This window comes from Falco punctatus (genome assembly GCF_963210335.1).
Source record: "Falco punctatus genome assembly, chromosome: 4".
In the NCBI taxonomy this organism is placed as follows: Eukaryota; Metazoa; Chordata; class Aves; order Falconiformes; family Falconidae; genus Falco; species Falco punctatus.
In genome coordinates this window covers 83,791,468-83,805,232 of record NC_137583.1, presented here as the reverse complement: position 1 = coordinate 83,805,232, position 13,765 = coordinate 83,791,468, and the positions used below count along the sequence as shown (strand labels likewise).

At 37.3% G+C, this 13,765-nt stretch overlaps 1 protein-coding gene across 1 annotated transcript in view; it reads right to left on the bottom strand.

The window, feature by feature from the left end:
• Nucleotides 1-13,765, bottom strand: part of HDAC9 (histone deacetylase 9) — a 482,690-nt gene that overhangs the window by 93,659 nt on the left and 375,266 nt on the right. The window contains exons 19-22 of the mRNA XM_080383947.1: nt 7,349-7,404; nt 7,019-7,106; nt 2,547-2,666; nt 2,116-2,213 (exon numbers count right to left, since the gene is read on the bottom strand). Of these exons, the coding sequence (XP_080240073.1) occupies nt 2,116-2,213; nt 2,547-2,666; nt 7,019-7,106; nt 7,349-7,404 (362 nt within the window). The remainder of the gene's footprint in view (nt 1-2,115; nt 2,214-2,546; nt 2,667-7,018; nt 7,107-7,348; nt 7,405-13,765) is intronic.

The window sequence follows — 13,765 nt, the reverse complement described above, 5'->3', positions numbered from 1 at the left end:
TATACCTGATGTCAAATACATCATCATATATAATACTCCATTATGGGCAAAACCCTAAAGGCAGAAAAAACCTTGGTCTCTGTTTCTGTGGACATTATCATTTAGAAGGATCTCTGCTGTGAAATTTGACAGTCAGTCAACCAGTAACGAGCTACCTAGTGTCATGGCTGCTGACACTTCAAATATGTGCTTTGTGCAATTCTAGGAATAAACTAGGGCTCTGCTGGTGAGAAAGTGAAGGTTAAATGTACCCCCTGGGGAGCTTTAGATGATTTTAATGCAAGATTTTCGGTTCCTAAGAACTCAAAGGATTAGGCTCTCAAGGCAGCCAGAAAGAAGGAAGCCTCGGCTTCTCTCCAAACAGGCTACACCCGTCTGCAAACTTATTCACACCTTGGTTATATTAGAGAGGGCCTTCACCAAAACCCAGTTCCTGCCTTTGCTAGGGACTGAATACTGCACAACCTGTCTGTCTACTGGGGACTAGGTATGAAAAGAAAATATCTACATTTTGTGCCTTATTTTTCTCTTAAAATTAAGGATGTCCTCACGCCTTAGGATCTCCTATGTACCTGTCTCTAAAACCAATGTATTTGGGGGGGGGGGGGGGGGGGGGCGGGATATCAAACCCTTTTTCCTGTCTACAAAACTCACTTTATTTTCTTAAAAACTGACCTGTTGCAGGTCTAAAATCCAGACAAGAGCTGACTTGCTCTGGGTTTTTTTAGCAACCCTTCTACTGATTTTCTCCAAGTTTGCACCTTCCTTTCTATCTATGGCTAAAGGACTGAACCGTGGATCTGTCTTTCCTGACTACTGTCTCACAAATCTGTCCTGGCCAAACTGAGGATGCAAGCTACATCATGTGTGACATTTTGGACAGCAGCAGATATGGATTCCAGTCCACAGATTAAGTGTCTCTTTACAAGGAGCTGTAAATTTACTTACCATTCAGACCAGATCCATAGAAAATAGTTACCTGGTCTACCTTATGTAATTTAAAGATTTTTGTATTTGCCCTTCAAAGTGTGAATGTGTAAAGCTATTTCTGTGTCTAGCGCTTAGACTTTGAATTCAGATGTGTTGTTTATCAGATCTTCTGCATATTATTTCATGAACTGCACAGGAGTGTTTCAGAAAAAAAAACCAACAACAAAAATAAAAAATTAGGTTTATACTTTTTGTGATGTATTTTCAATATAATATAGTCAGAAACTATATAAGGTATATGCACTACTTCAAACTAAAAGTCTTGCAAGTGATTGGAGATACACTTTAGCTGTCTCATTGTCTTTCTTGTGTATCAGTTTCCACTAAACGAAACCTTTCAAACATGTAGCATTTGCCTAATCTTGAGAGGTAAGTGCCCACTAAACTCTTCCACTGGACTATTTTACAATGAAAGGAAATGGTGTATGTAAGACAGGACTACTGAAAGTCTAAAGGAGTGAGTTTTAAAATGTTTTTGTCTTCTCTGGTCCCATGAAAATAAGACTAAAGGTTATGACACATCACCTATGAAAGAATAAAATTTCATCTAGAGTGAGCTATTGAAAGTAAAGAGAAATACAGCATGCAAAAGTTCCCATTGTTTTTAATGAGACATTTCACAGTTATTTACTTTTAAGTAACTCTTTACTGCAGTTCACAGAAAAAGCCAATTGGTCAAATCTGTGAGCATCATGATGAGACTTTTAAGTGAATGAGGAATGCTGGATTCAGACTGTACTTTACATTGCTTTCTATCTGCCCTATTTGTATGTAACTATAATCAGTGGGAACAGTAATTTTCTTCTGCCTGGTATAAATGTTTACATTTAAATTTTGTAGGTAGAGAAGTGAGCAAGCTCAAAGTCATTTCACTGGCATGACATAATAATGATAGAATGAGTGACTGATTAAATCCTTTTTTGTTATTGTTGATTCTGAGTGGATGATTACAACAATTAAATTATCAATTTTTGTAATTTACTAAGCTTTCATACACTGGTCTACTAGGATTAAGTTTGTTTCACCATGGATCATTCTCCTGTCTTTCAAGACTACATTAGCTCTTATTCATGTGCTTATGTTCCACAACCAGTTGTCATAACTTTAAAAGAAAAAGGTACCAACCTGAATGCTGTGAGGTACTCAACATCGCCCATAGGAGGATCCAAGCCACCTGTCCAAGCAATGTTTATGTTATATCCTTCACCAGGACCACTTCCAACCTGAAAAACAGGAATAAAATGCCAAAAGGAGTAAAGAGGAGGAAAAAGAAGAAGGAAAAGAGAGAAGGAAAGGAAAAAAAAAAGAAAAAAAACTCTCAAGTGTGCTTTAGAAACAAACATCAAACAACATGTCAGATCAGCCCAGCCTTGTTTGACAGGGACTGCTCTGGGTTATGCACTTGTTCTCCACTGGTCCCCTGCTCCCAGTGGACAATTTGGTAATCTGGTGTAATTTAAAGAACCAGAGAAGGACAAGAAAATTAGGGGTAATCATGCAACGCAATTACCTGAAAGATACAAATAAAAATGGGGCTCTAAAGAAATAAACCTAACCTCATTTGGGGCTCCACTGCCGGGGAAGAAGTTGCCTTCATCATAGCGATGGAGGGAAACATACAGGATGCTGGGGTCAGCATAAAAAGCCTGCTGTGTACCGTTGCCATGGTGAACATCCTAAAGGAGAAAGAAAACAGATGACAAATGTAATAATGTCCAACTCAGTGTAGAGAGTTCATTTCTGCTTTCTTTTACCCCCTTCCCCCCATGTCTCTCCCTCTCCATTGCCCTCCTTTTGTCTTTCCCTTTCCCCCTCCCTTCACCACCCCATACTTCCTGAACTTTCAGGCAAATTACTCTTTAATGCACTCATTTTTTAAACTGGCTTCTAAAAATCAGGAAACCATAGCGAGCATGCCCTGGAGACTCCAGATGAGCAGTCATTGAGAAATCCCAGTCCTTTTGTACAATTAGATATTTATACACCGGCTCTTTGTACTCCTTGCCTCAGTGATGGAATCTAGCATCCTGTTTTATGGAGGAATTTTATGACTTATTAACTGCCAACAGTTCATAACCCCTCAGGCTTAATTAACTAGTCTCATTGGCCTCTGAAGAAAGACTAATGTTTAAACTACAAACTAGTATTTTGCAGAAGGATCTATGGTTTACAGAGCTTTTTCACAATTCTTGACAGAACACTAAACATAAGTGTATCCACTGATTTGCCAAGTTCCACTATTGAGGTCAAAGGCTCTGTGACCAGCTGAGTAAATTGGCTTTTTTGAAACATTCAGTTCAGTTAGCAGTCCCTCAGCAGTTAGATCCACATCAAAAGAGATGCCAGATGCGGAAAGGACTTCATACTTCATTTTTGCAAAATCATGACGGCAACAGTTGAAGACATAGCAATATGATCTCATTAGCTATTAAATCATCTAGCAGATAGAACGGTGCCTTCCAAAATCAAGGAGTCACCTTGGCCAGTCTCCATATTTCAAACATTATATAATACCAGTGAGAAGAAATTCTGTCATTAAATAAAATACTGAAAAAGAAAAAGAAATGCTGACAGTATATCTACATAACAAAGGCTGATGATGTGGACTTTCCCTCTTTTTCAGTTTGGTTTTCATGGTTCTACTATTGCACTATGTGGTTAGACACACAAGAAATTTTTCAAGTGAAAATGAAATATCCACTTGCCTTTCAGTAAAAGAAAACTGCGTCTTTATTGTAAGTTTCCTCACTGGCATTTCTAAGAAGTTGAAAAATTGTAGGTATTATTGATTCTTCTTCTTTAACTCATACCTTTGAAATTTTTGGTTTAAGGAGAGAATTCAGGAGGACAAACAAACTATTCTGAATGGCAACACTATCACCTAGACTGTATTTGTTTCACAAATGCTATGAGGTCTGAACCAAATTTTGTCACAATGGTCACATTTTCCTCAGGATGCCAGCCTCCAGGGAGGTTCAAGTTAGGTGTACATTGCCAATGGCACAGCAAGCACTGCCCATTGCTTGTGGTATTTGTCAGCTGATGTAGCCCATGACTTTCACTCACATTATTCAGGACTCTTTACACTGATTGAGTCTTACTTGTACTGCATTGTGTTTGACTTGGACCTCCTCTGGGACCTCTGTGGGATAATATTATAATGGTTACTTTTCTCAGTTGAAAGTACTTGAAACAACATGAGGATGAAGTTGCAGCCCAACTGTGACTTAATGCCAAGATTAAATGTAACACATGTTGGAGGTGCAAGGGAGCACACACTGGTGTGAGGGTGTTGGAGATCTGAAGGCAGCCAGCATAGTGTTAGAGGACTCTGACTGGCAAATGAAGTAAAATCTGGCATGCAGACTAACCCCAGAATCCCATTCAGTCTTCAACCATGACAGAATTAATTGGTATACTTCAAAACAGACCCAGATCATGCTAACATACATACAAGTATGGATGGTCTGATCTTGGAATGAGGATTGCAATAACAACCTGAGTTGTTGGCCATATAGATATATGTTGGCCATATAGATAGATCTGCAGAGACTGTGACTAAAAACATAATAGGACTTAATTTTGTGATGTTAATTAATTTTATTTTCCATGTATATTTGGGGCTTTAGATATATTCTTGCAGTAACAGTTTTCAAATGAGAAGAAAAAATATTAAATGGGCATGGAGAGCTCTTTTAAAAAATTATTTTATTATTTAAACCTCAAGGCTAGCTTTTTTTTCTAAACTTTAATTCCACCAAGAGTTACTCTGTTTGAAGAGCAGTAACTCCTTTGGTTAGACAAAAGAATGGGCTGTTTAAGACTACGAGTGTTACCATGTGGGAAATGTGTTCATGTTCTGCCCTTAGTAGATCAAGTGTATTCAGGGCATATAAGTCAGTTCAGAAATGAAGATTTATTCAAATGGTGAAATGAGGAAAGAGAAGCTGACAGAGAGGTCTTTTAGTGTCAAAATAAATGAAGGAAAGATTAAAAATTTAAAATATGAACACACGTAGCAGCTATGAAGACTACACTTAATTTGTAACTACAGTACAGTTTAATGGGTGAAATTGAATATTAATTTTTAATATTTTTATTGCAGTAACCTGTAGAGCTGCCAACCTGCATGGAGTCCTGATGTGCTAGTCACTATCAAAATGTAGTCTTAAAGGTTAATTTCAAGGCTAACATGTAATAGCATTCTTTCCTTCAGATGCCCAAAACTCTGTTGGTGGGCATAAAGGCAGCACTATGAACTGTTCATTCATTGTTTGGATTGTGATTTTTCCATAGTTTGCACACATAAGAAATTTTCCATATTAATTTTTGTACATCATTGCAGTGACCATGGTGCAGACTAGGGACTGGACTGTAATTGCTCCAGGAATGAAGTAATCTGTGTCAGCCATATATTTCTCCCTTTTCACCAGCTGTGTTATTCTGGCCAATAGGATAGAGTCAGAGAGAGGCTGAGCATTCCCTATCTGCTTTCCTGGGTAAGGATAGGCAGCTTCACAGGTAATCATTTGCACAGGTAATGATTTGAACGTTTAACCTTGCCTTGAAAATTCAAAGCTGAATTCCTAAGTGCTTACTGGCTAAGTAGGTCAAATGGAAATGATTTCTTTTCCTGACAAGGCAAATGTAACACTTACAGTCAAAAAGACTTAAAAACATCCACAAAATGCAAACTTTGAATAGGCTTTTCTTATGAAAAAAAACCAAACCCAAGAATAAACATAGAGTTCAGTTCTGGCCAGCATTTACCACAGTAAAACTCAATGAACTGTAAGATTCAAGGCGGGAAATAGATATAACATACAGTGGAAGTGAACTTTTCAAAGATACTGTTTTTTTTTGCAGTTTATGTTTCTAAGTGATAGTAGAACACTCTGAGAAATATTTGAAAAACATTCTAAGAATATTTAACCTACCTCTGTACTTATTCTACCACTCATTTTTCACTTGCCATTCCTTCTCCCACACTCCCCCTTTCTCTGCTTCTCTTCAACAGCCAGTACGCATGTTTAACTGAACAAAAGTGCTAGATGGTAAGGCCATGACTTCACAATAAGATTTAATTATGAGTGCAGATATGAACAAGATTTAGACTATTAAGCTCTGCACTTCAAAAACCCTTTAACATATTTTGTCTTTAAATCTTTTATCACCTGCAAAAATTAATTAAGTGCAGATGTAACAGGTTAGGTTTTGATGCCAGGGTTCATTTCCTGTCTATGCTTTGTCAGACACCCTATTACACCTCCTCATGAACTGTAGGAAAACAAAAATGGTGCTCATAAATCAGCATTCAACTTTCCTTGGGCTGTGCATTGGGCTGATCCTTTAACTGCAAGGCAGAGCTCCAATTCATTATTCATGAAAATAATATAGACAACATGCCAAACGTCATTTGCATTTAAATAATCCATTTGTTAAACATATTAAGTATTGTGTAAGAATGCCTTCTATTAAAACACAAGCCTAATCCAATGAAGTAGATTTTTAATCATGTAGCTTTCCTTCAGGGAGCCATCAAAAGCTGGCATACATGACTTGAAAACTTCTTAGAGGGAATGACCTGTTGATTTGTTTAATAATATCGAAGTTACACAACAAGTTGAATCATTGCTAGCTGGGGGAAGTGGCCAATTTGGTTACCAAAGCAACAACATTCTTTAAAGCACATCTGACTATTTAAAGTTTGTATTCTGTAGGGAAAAGTAAACTTGGGTTCTGTAGGGTTATTTTAATGGTGGAAGTATCAATTCATTTAAGGACCATAAAAGTTGCCCTGATCTGTGCCTTCTTCTCATTAAATTGCAGTTAACACCATTAAAGTGAAACATAGATGTTTATGGCTTCAGTACTGCCATCCTGGCTTTAATGAGTTCCCAAAATCAGAGGAAATGCTCACCTTTATTACTTGTAGGTATTAAAAGCAGGAAAGTCTGACATATAAAAACAAATTCATTATCTTTTATCTAGATGCGTTGAAAGTGAGATGTTTGCCAAGAATACATACCAGATCTACAATCAATATCTTGCCTATATTTAGCTTGTCTCTCAAGTATTTGGCAGTAATTGCAATCGAATTAAAAAAGCAGAACCCCCTGTGGAATAGAGAAGAACAGAAATAAGAAAGCAAATCAGTCAGGAAAACAGCTATAAATAATGTTCAGAGCATTTTAAAAAATGCTATATGATCTCTGAGGCCATAAATCTGCTTCTGGGAGTACCTAGAAAGCCTTTTCAGTCATCTGCTAACAATTACAGTTCTTCAGAGACATGCACAACACAGGTGATTGCCAGTAACCTTAGTGCTCCAAGATGGGCAATATTCCCTGGTACTTACATGGCTGTTGATTCTTCAGCATGATGGCCTGGGGGCCTTACAACAGCAAAGCCATTCTGTAAGAACAAGATAGGTTTTCAATTATCAGCTTAAAAAAACCCCCTTGACTCAGTGCAAAACAGAGCAGCAGGCAGACTGGATTGAAATCCATTGCAGGCACTTGAGCACTTTTCCTGTCCACTCATCCTTTCAAAGTATTGCCAGAGATAATAATTTGAGAACAGTGGCATATAAACATATAAATACACACATGCATATACATACAAACACACAAGATTTAAAGAGGAGAAAAAAAGGCAGGATGAGAAAGCTGTTGTTATCAATTCTGCTGTCTAGAATTCACATTTAAAAGGAAGCAGAGACCACAGATACACTCTTGATCTAGGTTCCTGTAATTTTACATTGCTCCAGCTTGAGATGCTTTAAAATACAAGTAGCTTGAGGTATGCATTTTACATGATTAGTCAGTGTTGACCCTACCTTCTGTATGCACTAAATAATAGATTCACACACACATGCTCACGTGTAATTTCTAACAGTAGAAAAAGGACAACAACATATTTCTGCAAACCATAAATTAAACTGGAGAACCTGCTACACTCACCATTTTAATGAATTCCCTAAAGTAATTTTCTAACACACTTTCTGGAATTGTATATAAATGTCATAAAGTACAGCACTAAGATCAGTGATGACTGAAGAACTCTTTGCCTCTAGAGTCACTGAAGATAAAAGAAAAATTAAATTTCCCTCCTTCCAGCGTGGGTAAGGTAAAAGGAAAATGTAGAAGTACTGGCAAGGTAGGTCTGTTCAGAAAGTCAGATTATGTATTCAGGAAGCAGAAACTCTAAGGGTGTGTATCATATCAAATTTCTTTTACAGCAGTCACACAGGAGTAAGACCATTACTTCATAAAATATACTTTTTATTTCAACCACTTACAGTCTCTTCTATTCAGCTATATATATGACAGATTAATGACAATTAACACATACATAAAAATGAGAAATTATAATCTGTGCATGAGTATATCAACCAAACTTGCATTTTCAAGCAGCCTCGCACAAATACCATGTGTGTATGTATAGCTCAAGACCGACCGGGCAATATATTTTCAGAGGGGAGGGGACAGGAAGAAAAAAGATAGAATAGTTTTATACTTTAATAATCAGTATTAAAGCAAATCAGTTTGATAAACTAGTGAAATGTCAATGTTTCAGCCTTTACTCATCTGAAACAAACATGATAATCACTACACTTTCACTCACACTGGTGTGAATAAGGAGGAACAACATAGCAGTTAACTGGTTACATAGGTGCCTGTGAAATCTGCTTATTTACAATCCTGTTAATGTGTGTATGTGTGTACCTGTGCAATTGTCTACCTATGTTGTTTCACTGACATTAATTTATAAAAAAATACTACTGGTGTATTGCTGCTAAACGTAATCCAAGGAGCCAGCTGCAAAGTTTTGTGGAACATTGCCCAAGTTCTATCAGACTACAATGAATTTAAACCATAATGCAAATGGAGTACATCTGTAAGTGGTTCTTTTGGCCACCAGTTAAAGAATCTGAGAGATTTGACATCATGCCTTATTTTGCATTAAATGTCCACATTTAAAAAAATGACACCCCCCAAAAAAAGAAACAAAAAAACCCAACCACACACCCCCCTAAAGACAGAACAAATATATGTGTTCATATTTAGGCAGGGATTCCTGGAGGCAGAATATAAATTGCCTATAGATCAAACACATCATCAAAAAAAAAGGTCTTCTGGACTGCACTAATCTTCAGAACCAAACCAGCTTTACACTCTTAGCTAAACCCCTGTTTCTTATCCTTCCGAGGGTTTTTTAACATTTCCTTTTCAAAAAAAATATGACTTACAGAAGAATTCTATGAAGAAATCTGTTGTAACATTTATGAAAAAACAAAGTATGTGTATGCTGAGGAATGTACAGCTAATGAAATGAAAAAAGACTCACAGAAGAGGGTATTACTAGAGAGATAGCATCGTGCTACCTGTATTTTGTTCTCTTGATATTTTAAAGAATTTGGAAAAAATCCATGCAACGCTTACAGCTGCCCTGGCTCAGCTCACAGCTCATTATCATCTAACTTTATCAGCATTCCCAAAAGATCAATATAATTAAGATGATTATCTCTGGAAAGATTTCATGGAGCAATATAGAGGCAGAAAAAATCAACACTGCTGTTTTTGACAAAATGACAGTTACAGTATAAGCTTCTCTTTTCTGTTCCCATACTTGGACAAGACTGTTTGGAAGCCCCGTTTTGTTATAGCTAGCTAATTTCTGCTATCGGTGCTTAAGTTAACTATTACAGTTCTTGAGCACTGAAGACACTATCAGAGCTTAAGTTAACTATTATTGTTCTCCACGAGCATGCAAGACATTCTCATTAGTGTTGTGACCATTTTTTATGTGTTTTTACATTACAAGAAGTTGAGTATTCACATAGGGAATTTTATTCTCTTAAAATACAGTGCCTATCTTGTATTGATGATAAAGCACAAAATATAATCAAATTTTACCAAACACTGAAAACTAGTTACCACACAGTATTAACAGCAACTTTTGTGCAATTGATAATAAACTTCATTTCTCCTACTTTCAAACTTTATATGAACACAGTGTACATTAGCACAACGGAACATGAATTCATTTATTTAGGTAATATTTAAATACCAGACAGTGAGTTCAGAACAGTAGACAGAAAGGCAAAAATCTGCTTTAAAGATAGAAAGACTAACACAGAGCAATATGTTGAAAATGAAGCCAACTCACATAAATTCAAAGCATTTTTGTACAGAGCCTTATTTATACTAGGATACAGACACCTTTAAATGTAGCCAGAACATTAAACTGACTGACAGACATGAACATTAGAAAAAGGATTCTTGTCGGTGCCATTATATGATTACCTTTAGTTAAATGTGAGGGTAAAGAGTAAAGCCTGAATAAAGATATTCTAAAATCCGTGCGTATTTGAACAACCAACAGAAGTCTGCCCAAACCGTTTACAAAGAAGATTCATTGCAGATAGACCCACTTAGTTGGATCTTTAATGAAAACTAAGAAAAAATGTCAGTCTTTTTCCACAGTAATCCAGGTATTATCTTCTTTTATGACTCCAAATAGGCAGTTGGATGCTTGATTTCCAAAGAACAGAGGTGTACATCCTACTATCTCCTTCTTGTCTTTGGTGGTACAGTTGTTTCCTTTCTGTAGTGTGCTGGGTTAGGTTAGAGTGTTGGGCTACGTCATGCTTGGGCATCTACTATACCTCTCCCTGGACCTTTTCAAGATAGGCACTCAAGACAATACCATAACATGGGTGGTTACTCCAGGGCTTGGAACTGATCATCTACAGCAGAGATCCATTGGTGTTTCTGTTATACAAGGAGGGAAAACTAGATGTAGGCAATTTTTCCCTAGGGCAATATGTGGTGACTATGGCAAGGTGTGAATCATTCTTTCCTTTGCTTGGCAGTGAAGAGCTTGCTTTTCCTAGATTCCAAATGGACCAAATGTGACCCAGCCAGTCTGTTACTCCAGGTATGCTGAGAAGACTGGCCAAGAAGCAGTGCATACTAGCTTCAGCTTGGTACTACTCTGGTAAAATCATCTGGCTTTTTGTTGACTCCAAGAAAAGCCAGTGCCATGCAAGAAATAGAAATGAACTCCAGCAGGCACTCCAAGAACACTTATTGAAGCAGTATTAAACTCTTTCTTGAACATGGGCGTGAATTTGTAAATATTCCTCCCATACCTGTTTGTGTATTTAGATTATGTTGTCCTTAAACTAGATATTGAGACACAACTTCTCAGTCTAAATGAGTTTTCTAATAACAGGTATAGAGTCATATTCTTCCTCAGCTCTTATTCCAACTTATGAATCTTTAATTATTTCCTGTGAATTAGAAGTCCTTCAATAGAGGACAAAACCCCAAACTGAATCTCAAATTTAAGACAAGACAGTTTTATATGGAATTTAAAAATGGATTCCTTCCTGCTGAAAAGATAAATTGAAACTTTTCTTGTATTTTAAGCTGTAAACCCCTGTGCAAAAGAGCAATGCCGTGTGTCCCAACTATTCAAGAAGCAATAGGCATAAACTGAAACATAGGAGGGTCCGTCTGAACATATGAAAATGCCCTTTTACTGTGAGGGTATCGAAGCAATAGCACAGGTTTCCCAGAGAGGTTGTGGAGTCTTCATCGCTGGACATATACAAAAGCCATCTGGACATAGTCCTGGTAACTAACTCTAGCTCTGCCTGCTTGAGCAGGGGGGGACAACACCCAGTGACCTTCTGAGGTCACTTCCAATCTTCTGTGATTCTGTGATTCTATTCAGAAATTCATAATCTTTGAAAAGGGGCTTTCAGGAAAATGGATGTGATCCCAAATGATGAGCAAATCTCTCAGCAAAACTTTGTCCCGTGCTCTAACTAATTGCAGCTACATGCATTGTTAGGACAGCTTTCTCAGGAATCTGTGTATTTCATATGGAGACCAGGTACCCAAGTCTGGATTCCACACTTGAAGCTCAACATCCTCCTAAAGTCAGATGTTTAAAGTCCCTATTTTCTACATATCTAAATCCTTTAACTTATCTGCTCCTTAGCTCTTAAAATTATCAGTGCTTAAACGTGGCATTCTTGGACATTCACTTGTTTTTAATGGAAAGATTTTATTCTTGCTTCAGCGTGCCCGGGCTTCAGAATAAGAAGCAAATCATTGAAGCTAATACTTCATATCTTTGTAGAAACTTCTTTATTTATTTTACAGAAATGTATCCATTCATCCTGTCAGAATCGACGTGTTTTATATATATACAACTTTGTATCTTTACAAAGTTGTATAAAAGCCTATTTCTTTAAAATGTGCTCCATATAGTATATCTGACAGGGTGTAACCCCTGAAGTGGCCTTAGTGCCATCTTTAACCCTGATATCTCTGGCTTAGTTAACTCCTACAATAACAAACATCACTGCTACTTTAAGTCTTGGTTGCCTACAACAATCCTCTTGTAACTGGTACCCTGAAGAAGATAACCATATTTTTACCAGTGTCACTTATGCTGTAACATGATCCTGAGCTATGCCATTCAGGAGGGAAGGTAAAAGTAAGAGTGGTGTAAGGCTGAGGCAATCCTCAGGTACCTGTTTAGGACAATTTTACAAGCTATTCATCCTGCTAGAGTGGGAGCCAGTGTCTGGCCTTGGAGGTCTATGAATGCAGTCAACAAGAACCCCTGTTTTAACAGATTAGTGTTAACAGGACATAGATTTGCCAAGAAAACAGTAATGGACATGAGGGAATACCATTTTGTCTTGCAGAGGAAGCTAGTAGAGGCCAAGAACACAGAAATGGACATTAAACATTTAACTCTGTAATGGAAACAAAGAGTTCCCTGTCTGCTTTCCGGACAGTCTAAGAAAATAGCACCAGAAAATCACATGAAAAGTTGGTGCTTGCAGGCTAACTTGTATACAGCCATGATGGCCTGTTCAGCCACACCTGGTGTTAACTGTATTGGGAAAGAAAGCAAAGATTTTTAAGAACAGAGTGGTCACAGAGATAATCTATGTACCACACATATAATTACAGTTGTACTACTGTATGAAATCATAATAGTAATTCAGGTATACATATAAACATAATTGCCGGGATAATGTATCTAAGAGATGGTTCCATATGAAATTTTGTAATTTTGTAACTCTGTAAAAGTAAAGAATACAAACTACTGTCTAAAAGACTTTATTGGTAACTTTGATTGATGGCTTTTATCAATCATATATTTAACACTAGTAAAATAAACATTTGTTACTGTTTCTTACACACTATGCATTGTTAAAAGTGCTGTGCCTGGAAGAGCTGTGGAAAAAATGCCTTTTTGTGGCTGCCACACATGGTTTTTTGTTTTTTTTTTAAGGCAGAGGGAGAGTGTTATGGGGCAGAGGGTGAGACAGAGTGGTAGAAACAAGGGTAGCGAAGAAGCTGCGGGAGGAGTACTGTCCAGGAGGCACTACAGCACAGAGCGCTTCTCAGGAAAGGAGATCTCTGTAGGAAACCAGAGAAGCTGTGTGGGGTTTTGTGTTGTTTAGGCAGGCACGGAAATGTGCTAGCCTGAAGCTTTACTGGAGGGAGGACACTGTGAGACTAGGGAGACATTTATTTTCAGCTCTTTTTGTTTATTATGTCTTTAGAAGGATACTTCATTTTAATTTTTATTCGAAAAGATAGCAGTAAAGCTGTGACAGATGGCTGAGTGATTTTTATACAGAATACTTCTAAGACTAGAAAACTAAGATTTTGGAGGTGGGAGGGGGTTCATTAAGCTAATTCTGCTTATTCCCAAGATTAGTACAATTTACTATATGATG